Source organism: Telmatherina bonti (genome assembly GCF_933228915.1).
Source record: "Telmatherina bonti genome assembly, chromosome: 19".
Lineage (NCBI taxonomy): Eukaryota > Metazoa > Chordata > Actinopteri > Atheriniformes > Telmatherinidae > Telmatherina > Telmatherina bonti.
In genome coordinates this window covers 29,644,770-29,655,268 of record NC_136617.1, presented here as the reverse complement: position 1 = coordinate 29,655,268, position 10,499 = coordinate 29,644,770, and the positions used below count along the sequence as shown (strand labels likewise).

The 10,499-nt window shown below is 39.7% G+C and overlaps 2 protein-coding genes across 2 annotated transcripts; both read right to left on the bottom strand.

Annotated features, from left to right (window-relative positions):
• Positions 1–3,237: 3,237 nt before the first annotated feature.
• On the bottom strand, positions 3,238–3,972 carry LOC306769582 (gap junction beta-3 protein-like; the record flags this gene model as incomplete). The annotated part of the gene is made up of 1 exon (XM_079258248.1): positions 3,238–3,972. The coding sequence occupies one exon, from the start codon at positions 3,970–3,972 to the stop codon at positions 3,238–3,240; it is 735 nt and encodes a 244-aa protein (XP_079114374.1).
• Positions 3,973–6,333: 2,361 nt separating this feature from the next.
• Positions 6,334–7,234, bottom strand: LOC306770002 (gap junction beta-4 protein-like; the record flags this gene model as incomplete). The annotated part of the gene is made up of 2 exons (XM_079258770.1): positions 6,334–6,622; positions 6,699–7,234. 2 exons carry the CDS (start codon positions 7,232–7,234, stop codon positions 6,334–6,336), a joined length of 825 nt encoding a protein of 274 aa, XP_079114896.1.
• Positions 7,235–10,499: the final 3,265 nt, after the last annotated feature.

Genomic DNA, 10,499 nt, shown 5'->3' with positions numbered 1-10,499 from the left:
TGGATAAACACAACATAACAAAGTCCCTGTTTGCTCTCCTCTTTCAGATTGACTCAGGTTGTTTCCATCTGAAAGTAAAAGCTTAAAAACAGCTTGTAGTATTTCTTTTTAAACACAAATGATATGATGTCCGAATTAAACTCCAGTCCATGTTTTAACTGTAATTTCTACATGAACTTTTACTTACTGGTTGAAATGTGTAATATCATACCTGGGCCATGCATTTTGTTTATTTAGACAGTCTCTTTTAATGCCTAGTGATTTTTTTTTTTTTTTTTTAACCCTTTTTGGGTACTATTTTGTGTCCACTTTGACTACTAGAACAGTGTTTTATTTAATTTTAATCTTATTTCACAACAAATTCCCTGGGAAATTCTCACATTCCTGCGTGTTTGTGACACATGTCACACGCAGAACAGGCAACTTCAACTCTTCAAAGCTGCTGAACGACATAATTAAACAATGAAAGTCACTGTACTGTTTTTTTAAATTAATACAAAATGTAAAACTTTAAAAATGTTCTCATTAAAACACTTTGGTCTTTTTTTTTTTTTCTGAAACAGCTTCTTTATCTTAATGATACAGGTGTCTCAAGAAAATGTTGCAAGCACCCACGAAGTTTTAAAGGAAACATTTCAGCATTAATTTGGCAGGAGTCGCCTTTCATTACCTGCACTGGCCATCTCTGTTAGGTCACCATTCGTGTGGAAAGACGAGACCAGTCCACGGAGCCGTCTCTGGCTCCCAGAAAGCAGAAACTCTGTCAGGTGTTCTGACTATTTTGGTACACCCATTCGAATTAATGCTCGATTAATGCGCATGCGTAGGAAATACAGCCATGATAATGCGCATGTGCCGAGCTAAATCCATTCGTTCAGCACGCCGTCTGCTTCTGAGAGGGATCTGACTTTTCAGCAGGGCCGGATTAAAAGTGCACAGGCCCCTGGGCCCAGAGTGCCCCGTGGGCCCCACTTCCCCAGCGCAACATTGTGAATCGACATTTCTAACATTTCTCAGCCAGTGGTACCAATAGCAATGCACTAGACACTGTGGTGTAACTATCTGGTTTTTATGTACATTTTGTTTCATGTCCAGACTGCTGGTGTATGGCCTATGTGGGCCCCACTGGTCTCCAAATGGGCCCCCCCCAAAAAAAAAAAGCCCATAATGCCCATTGGATAAACTGGCCTTGCTTTTCAGTCAATTTATTTAAAAAGTGTAGATCGTTTTAAATAGTTTGACATTAAATGGGGTTTATTTTCTGGAATATCTCATTTATTACAGGAAATAATAACTATTCAATGCCTTTCAGAAAACCTGGAGAACCGCTCAAAACCACTTAAACGATTATAAGAACATTTGGCTGCTTGGAAAGAACATTTACAGACATGTAAAGTGGGTCAAGAGTTTTGTACAATACTAAAATGTTTTAAATTACTATTAATTATTATAAAAGTATCATTATATTAAATTATTATAAATTCATTACTATTATTAATAATAATTAATAAACTACTGCCCCAGTGGTGCCTAACGTGGGGTCCCTGGACACCTGAGGGTTTCCCCTAAAGAGGACATGGAGTCACTAAATGTTTGATAGTTCAGTGGCAGATTGATTTTAATGAAGGCCATGTCCACACAAAGAACAGTTGAGGTGAATTTATCCACTTAAGTTTTTATCATTTGGTGTTTCATTTACATGGACACCATTTCATTAATGAGACATGTCTGAAAAATGCCACAGTCATCCTTATTTTAGATAAAATAAACGAAAGAAGAAGAATTAAATTAGGGCTACATGTTTATAACTGCCTAAGCTTCAGTTTAATCAGAGGAAAGCTGTCAGCCAGGATGCATAATTTATGGTGAGAAGCAGCGAATGAAAGCATGGCTTCAACATGGGGCAGGCAGGGGGTCCACAGCTTTTTGGTAGCTGCATGAAGGAGGTCCGCAGAGAAAATAAGTAGGGAACCACCGATCTAAACCAATTAATCACAGATCATTATGCCTCTGAAATCACTGCAGTGTTTCCTGATGTGAACCCAGTAATCGGGACTTTTCTGCCACCAAGTGGAGAAGTAATACTACTGAGGGAAGACGAGGAAAAGGGCAGGTAAGGTAGGTTATACTCATGTATGAACCATTTATTCTGGTAATATCACAATGGGACTAATGCTTAATTTGTTCATTCAAGGTAAGAAAAGAAAAGGTGGATTTTTGCCAAGTTTTGTTGCTGACAAAAATCATAAATTTATATGCAGCTGCTCATTTCTTTAAGTGACACATTAATATTGTATACGTTTATTTCACATGTGAAGTATAGTTGCAACAGTGAGACAACATTTACATAGATTGGAATCACTCAACAAAATTAGATATCCTTGAAAGCTTTATCTTTAAAGCGACAGTGTAATAATTACCGACATCTAGCTTTAAAGATGAGTATATAAGTTACTTAAAATGGCAGGCGTGGTTGTGAATGAACAGTGACCAACAGGGACCAGATTTCTTCCAGACATAAACATGTTTTTATTTGTGAGTGGATCCAGTGGCTTCAGGTGAAGCAATAACTGAACTGCCGGAAACTACTGCAACATATACATATGTGTGTTTTCATTTTTTTATGTGCCATTTATGGCATTACTTATCCCAGATGGTGCTCTTGCACCTTTTAAACAAAGCTGGTACAGCAGTTTTAAAGCTCAGAGGGTACTCACCTCACACTTTTGTCCTTTCAGAGACACTGTAGTAAAAATGGTGGCACAAATATGATAGCTCCCATGCATGTGGACCCAGAGCAGGTTTATATAATATTAATTCAAAGAAATTAAAACAGCAATCAATTTTAGTAATGACATTAGATATCAATAGAAACAAAGTTTTTATTGAGATAAAAATATGTTATTCACCTTTGGATTCTGTAACACATAGCATCTTAAACCAATACTCATTGTGCATTTAAAGAACCTACTGGTTTGAAGATTGATCCTGTCTGTGATGGTCTTGAACATGTCCTAATTTATTTTTCTGTTTTGTTCAAATATAAATAAAAAATGTTTTGTTAGGTGTAAACTGTCTAAATTTGGCAAATGATGTAGATAGGAGACGGAAAAACCAACCAAGAGCTTTAATGTTCAGGGGAAGGATGCAGATTTTAAGATCTATTTGAAAGTAAAAGTCAACCCACCCTTACTATTTATCCATTTTAAAACATTTGATTACCAAAAAGGTGTTAATCTAAGATCTCAGAGAAGGTTTGCAGCCATCACAGTCCATATCGTGGTGACCCTTCCTAGAGCTCGTGGTATCAATGCTGCCTTTATGCTTCAGATTTGCCACCCTGGAAGCTATCAGGTAAAAAATCTCACAGATGTTGAGCACCACACACAGGACAGACGCTCCCACCATGAAGTAGGTGAAAACCATCTTCTCAGTTGGACGGGATATGTAGCAGTCCACCATGTTTGGACACGGACTGATGTCACATTGGACTTTCCGGGACAGTTTAAAGCTGTCATAGATGTAGTGAAGCAGGTAGAGAAAAGTGATCTCGCATCCTGTTTTCATGAAGAGACTCATCAGGTAAGTCCACCACAGACCTCCATGCTTTTGGCCTGGGTTGCGGTACAAACGAGTGCTCCTGCCGTGCTTGGCCTGGTACTTGCGCTCCCGTTCTCCCCGATAAGCCACATGAAGCACCACCATGAAGGACGGGCAGGTTACAAAGATGAGCTGAAGGGCCCAGAGGCGGATGTGAGAGATGGGGAAAAAGTAGTCATAACAGATGTTTTCGCAGCCTGGTTGGCGGGTGTTGCACTCAAAGTGTCCCTGATCATCGCTCCAAACCTTTTCAGCAGCCACCACGAAGACCAGCACCCGGAAGACAAAGACCACCGACAGCCAGATCCGTCCAAAGGCAGTGGAGTACTTGTTGACTCCACTAAGAAGACCTTCGAGAAACTTCCAATCCATGAGCTCCCCTTTGATTAACTTGAGACTTTTGATAATGGAAAGCTAGAACAGATTAAAAAGACAAAAACAAAGTTTGATCAAAGAAATTAAGTTAAAAAAAAAAGATGAAATCAGCGTTTATTCCCAAGCTGCCTGTCTGGAAAAGGTTCAATCTTTACATTCTCTTCTCTAATGCACATGCAAATGACATTGTGAAGACAGATCTATGTATTTATGGAACAGTTGCTTATTGAGCTTATAAAACCCTGCAGAGGACAAACAGTGAGCTGAAGTCCTCCTAAGTTTTCATGCTCCTAAATGCACATTAAATTCTCCTTTTAAATCTCATGTTATACTGTCTGGCTTTGTATTAAGTAATAAAACATAAAACATACCTTACCCTGCAAATTCTGGTCTTCAGCTCAGTTGATCATGTCCGTTTTCTGAGACACAGACTTATAATTGGTGTAAGTTCAGAAGGCAGCTTTAGTTAACCTCTCTCATCCGATATTGACAGGATTGGCCAACCATCTGGAGGTGTGTCCTCTACTGGCACCCACCTCAAATGTCCCTTAAACATTCAGCTCTTTATGATAAACTAACTATTCATCAGCTTATCTGAAAACATGCTGCAGCCCTGTGGACTGTGTGTTCTTACCGATTACTTCTTTCACTACATTAAAATAACGAGGCTTCACCAACAAGCATGATGAAAACAGCAAATGAAAAGTAATTGAAAAAACAAAAATGCAGGAGTGATCTGAAGGAATTTGGTTACTAGGTGTGGCAAGTTTCACAAAGCTGATACGGTAACAACCCATAATAAGCTCTACGTTTATATAAATGTGTTTGTTTGCTGTAATTACCATGTTTCTTATCAGTTCTGTTCGGAAACCATGATGTGGAAATAAGCCCACTGCCGTCTTGTCAGATCTAATCACAATTTTACAGGCCAACACCTTAAATTTGTTTGCTGAACTAAAATACTGCTCTGATACGGGAGAACTGGTGCAGCAGTCTTAGTGGTACACTCTGTTTTATTATACTGTCCCCTGCAAATCTGATTCTTTTTTTTTTTCATTTAGAAGGAATGTAGGATGTGGTTGTTTGCTATTGAGGTGGTCTGAAACTTGTAGGAGTGGTGTTTCCGTTTTAACCCTTCCATAGCCATAACCTGCTGCTCACAGTTAAAATCGCTACAGTCTAAAAGCACTGAAGGTTTTAAAGAGTTAAGCTTCCAGTGTATTATGTGACAATCATTATCATGAAAGGAAAAGATGTGTGGTTGTCTCACCTGGTTCAGTTTACAGTCGTATACAGTGGTGTAGTGGTCCCTCGAGAAGTGGGTATACGCTCTCTAAAAGAGTAACAGCGGGTGTCTGGCTGCTAAACATATAAACATCTTTATTATGTCTATGTTCAGGCTAAAATGAATGCAGCTGCTGGCTGACTGCACCATTGTGGATTTGGTAACATCAGCTGAGCTGCTGGTAGACGTACATTCATGGGAATGTTTGTAATTGTAGGAGCAGCATCTCAGATGCTTTAGAAGTGGGCATGATCAGTGCAGACTGAAAAAGAGGAGGGTTTACTCTGTATACCTGTCTATACCCTGGACTACACCACTGGTTGTATCCCATAAAATGCAGATTTAATTATTTAAATAGAGATTTTCCCATTTTATTGGCCAAAAATGAAAAGGTTATTAATTTATTCTTTTATTTTCTTAATCACTTAGTTCAATTAATTATCGCAGGAATCACTGGGCGAGAGGCAAGGTACACCCTGGACTGGTCCCCAGTACACTGCCGGGCATCAAAAGGTTGATTTCCATTGGAACATGTTCAGATTTATTGTAAACGGAGATTTGTTAAGCTGTGTAAATATTATATGTGTTTCTGGTGAAGAACAAATGAAGATAGCACAAAGCACGAAAGAAAACCCTGAAATGGTTTGATTAATACAAGTATCTCTTTGGAAGGACACAGATGTAGCTCTCATTTTCCATCAGATGACAGGAAAATGTGTGAACATTATCTCATCTGATTAATATGAATCAGATAAAATTAGAGGTTGATTTAGTTCAGGCAAGGTCTCCAGATTAACGACTGTGTTGGTTTCTGAAATCTTTACACTGCTTGATCAAACTTTATTTAGTCTTGATGAAGACAAATGACATAAAACCGTTTTAAAAAGACTCCGTTTTACTTCACATCGATCATTTCCCATCTAAATTTTATTGCAAAACCACTACATACAGATTCATTTCCACTCAGGAGCTTAAAACGTCTACAAAACATTGCTTTACAAATCATTTTACCTCACTGATAAACAAAATCTCCAATAAATCTGCTCAGCTGTTCCATGCAAAATATTTGGTATTCAGGAAACTGCTACGCTGTATGGTGGAGCTGAACTGGGTTTGCCCACTTCCCCGCTGCCATTGTCCACCATCTCTTCCATCATCTCCTTCTTGTGTGGGGAGTTTTCCTTCCCAGTCTGAAGAATTCTGGTCATCATGAAGGAGTTTTCTCTCAAGGGACGGGGTCTTCTTTTACAACTCTCATGTAACCTTTTCCCACACAGGTACATAACCTCGCACAGAGTAATGAGAATGCACACGAAGCTTGTCACCACCATAAAGATGGTGAATATTTTCTTCTCTGTTGGTCTGAAAAATACATTATTAAAGACAGAGCGTGCTCAGATTTGTTTAGGAGTTCAGGATTTTGGAGGAACCCCCTTACCTTGCAATGTAGCAGTCCACTATATTTGGACATGGCTCCTCGTGACATTTCACCAGCGGGGGGAAGAAAGCAGCCTCGTAGATGTAGAACAACAGAAAGACAAACACGGCGTCTACTGTGACCTTGAAAAGCAGGCTGAAGAGGTATGTCCACCAGAGACCCCCTCTTTTCTTTCCTGTGTTATTGTACAGCGGCGTACAGTCCTCCCCGTGCTTCAGCCGGTGCTTTCGCTTTTTGTCTTTTCTGTAGGACACGTGGAGGGTTACGAGAAGGGAGGGACAAGTGACAAAGATCAGCTGCAGGGCCCACAGTCTGGTATGCAAGACTGGAAAGTAGTGGTCATAGCAGACGTTGTGACAACCAGGTTGGCGGGTGTTGCAGTCAAAGTCCTTCTGCTCCTCACCCCAAACCTTTTCACAGGCCACCAAGACAACCAACAGCCTGAAGATGAAAACGATGGCAAGCCAGATGCGACCAAATGCTGTGGAGTATTTGTTCACCCCGCTGAGGAGCCCCTGGAGGAACGACCAGTTCATGGTGTTGTTTCTGTTTCTGCTGGGAGAAAAGGAAGCACACGCTCTGCTTGAACTCCTGAACTGGGAATGTAGAGGCTCTTTAATATTCTAGTTATCACTGCGCCCTTCTTGGCACAAAGAGACAGCGAAGGAGGAGCGATATTCAGCAAAGCAAACAGAAACTCCTTCTTTAACTAGAGTAAGTAGTAGAAGTGCCGACAGCAAACACTTTAAAACAACGGAGTAAATAAAGATCGTTGTCAGATGCTCATTACTTTCAACACAGCCGTCGACTCTATAAGTTAAGTTATTTAGAAAAAAACGCTTTAAAGCTGGGGTAGGTAATCTTGCTCAAAGACTTTTTTTTTGTTTTTACTCTGGGTGAAGTGGTTCCTCGTCTATTCATTTTGTAATCATGAACAATAAGAAATATAGTTAGACGCCTCAGTTTACTGTAAATCTGTAAAAACACTGAACAATCCAAACATTCGGGTTGAATTGAAGTTGTTCATTTCTTATATTTCGTAAGCTTCTTCTCCCAGGTCCCCTCCTACAGAACATATGATAGCCACACCTTGCTTATAAATAGCGTGTTGGGATGAAAATACAAAGTAGTGAAGAAGAAACTCGGAAGGAAAACATGGCTGAGAAAATGCAGGAAGGATTTCCCGACCCGGCTCGGTTTATTTGCCTCCTCCTGCTAAACAGCCGAGAAAGAGAAAATTGTTGGTGGAAAAAGCTGCGAATAAAAAAGCCTTGGATCACGTAAGGAGCAAAACTTGAGGGGGAGGAGCCAAGACGGGGCACCACTTTCACATCTTGCTTGCTCCCCAACATTACAGTTGTGCTCATATTTATTCATACCCTTTCATTAAAGAAGGTAAAAAACAGCTGCCTGTAAAATAAGCTGAAATTGACTAAAGTAAAAATAAATATGAATTTTATGAAAATCATCACATCATTTTCTAATTCTGGTTCAATAGAAATATTTTTTTAAAAAAGCAAACAAATAAGATAATTTATTACATATTACATCAGTCATAAACTAATATTTGGTTGAACAATCCTTTAACGTTTCCGCTCCAGTCAGGTGTTTTCTGTTCCTCTCAGTCAGACTTCTGCACCTGTTGACAGGTATTTAGTCCCACTGTTCTAATTTGTCCAGGACCAATTTGTTTGTTTTCTTTCTTCAACTCAATTAAATAAAAAAAAAACAGTGTCTTATATTACTAAATTATATTTTTGCAAATTTTTAGTTATTGTTACTTTTTTAAGTCTCCGGTTATTTGAGTGACTGTTGTAAATTCAGCCTTTTCTTTAAAGAAAGGGGATGAATACATATGAGCACAACGTTACCCAGCTTTAAGAGAAATGTATAATTTAATCTGTTAGAAAATTTGATGATGATATGAGTCTAAACAGTCTATGATCTAAACATAACTAATGTGAGAACTAAACAACCAAGCTACAGCTTGGATTGCTACAAATAGCTAGGTTAGCTATAGCTTGTTTGCTACATTTAACTTTATCTAAGGTACACAAAGGCAGACAGTATTGAACATGCAGGTAAAGAAAGGTAAAAAAATTTTGTACAGCTCACTGTCGCTTGCATTTCTCTGTTAGGTTCTTATATATTCAACTGCCACTTCATTAGATACACTTTGCTATTACTGAGTCGTTACATCTTCAGAACTGTTTTATATTAACTAATTACATTAATTTTTCATCGCTTCAACAGCTCATTTGCTCCATATTAACATAACAGCATCACACAGTCACAGCAGATTTGTTGGCTACCCATGATGAGAATCTCTCGTTCACCCACAAAGCCGCTCTATTGGATCGAGATCTGGTGACTCTGGAGGTCGTCGGAGTCCAGTGAACTCATTGTGATGTTCAAGAAACCAGTTGGAGGTGATTTGAGCTTTGTGAAATGGTGCATTATCCTGCAGAAAGTATCCATCAGAAGATGCTACACATTTGCATGTTGTTTCCACCTAATTCTGACCTAGCCATCTAAATGTGGAGCTGAAATGGAGACTTTTCAGACCAAGCAACATTTTCTAATCTTCCATTGTCCAATTACAAGAAGGGGGCGGCCGGATGTGACCAAATGCTGTGGAGTTTTTGTTCATCCTTAACAGAATGACCAGTTAGTTGTATTAGGTGTCGACTTGGAGAAAGGAAGCACTATTAAACTCTCAGTTTCCTGTTCTTAGCTGACAGGAGTGGCACCAGGTGCAGCCTAATTCTATTCTATTCTATTCTATTCTATTCTATTCTAGTCATTTAGCAGACGCTTTTATCCAAAGTGACCTACATATAAATGAGAACAACACAAACACGAAATCAAACAGTAGAGGACATCGTAGGAAGGTGCTAGTGGACTGTCCAGTTGGATGCAGGTCCTTCCATGAAGTGCTACAGGCTTTTTTGTTGTTGTTGTTGTTGTTGTTTACTCCCTTCCCACCCCATAATATCAACTATGTTATAATACAAAGAATTAATACCATTGAGTTTGGTGCAAAGAATTGGGCAAAGTTCTCCAACTTTCCAATAAATGTAGCAATACTAAGTGGTGAAGTGCTCCTTGAAGAGCTGAGTCTTCAGCTTGCTTTTATAAGTAGACAGGGACTCTGCAGAGCGGACAGAGTTTGGGAGATCATTCCACCATCGTGGCACAACAGAGGAGAAGAGTCTGGCTGGTGATTTAGTCCCACGTATTGGTGGTAACATGAGGCGTCTTTCACTAGTGGATTGTAGTTGTCGAGAGGGAGTGTAGGCCTAGATTAGGGAGTGAAGGTAGACAGGAGACGTTTGAGTTATTGTTTTGTAAACCAGAAGCAAAGCTGCGACCGGAAGACATTGAAGAGCGATTAGCAACGGAGTGACATGAGCTCGTTTGGGTTGGTTGAAGACCAGACGCGCTGTGGCATTCTGGATCATCTGCAGAGGTCTAATAGAGCATGCAGGTAGACCTGCCAGTAGGGAATTGCAGTAATCGGTGCGTGAGATGACCAGAGTCTGAACCAAAAACTGAGTTGTGTGTTCTGTCAAGTACGGTCTGATTCTCTTGATGTTGTAGAGAGCATATCGACAGGTACGGTCAACCGAGGCAACACGGACCTTAAAGGTCAACTGGTCATCCACCATGTATCACCTGTATCCCAACTGCTTTGTGGTTGGAAAAGTAGATCTGACTGATTTTGGTATGCTTTCTAGAATCCAAAGCCCCACACCCTGCCTGATAACAACAGCACTCCCGCAAAACCACAAATTTGTTAAA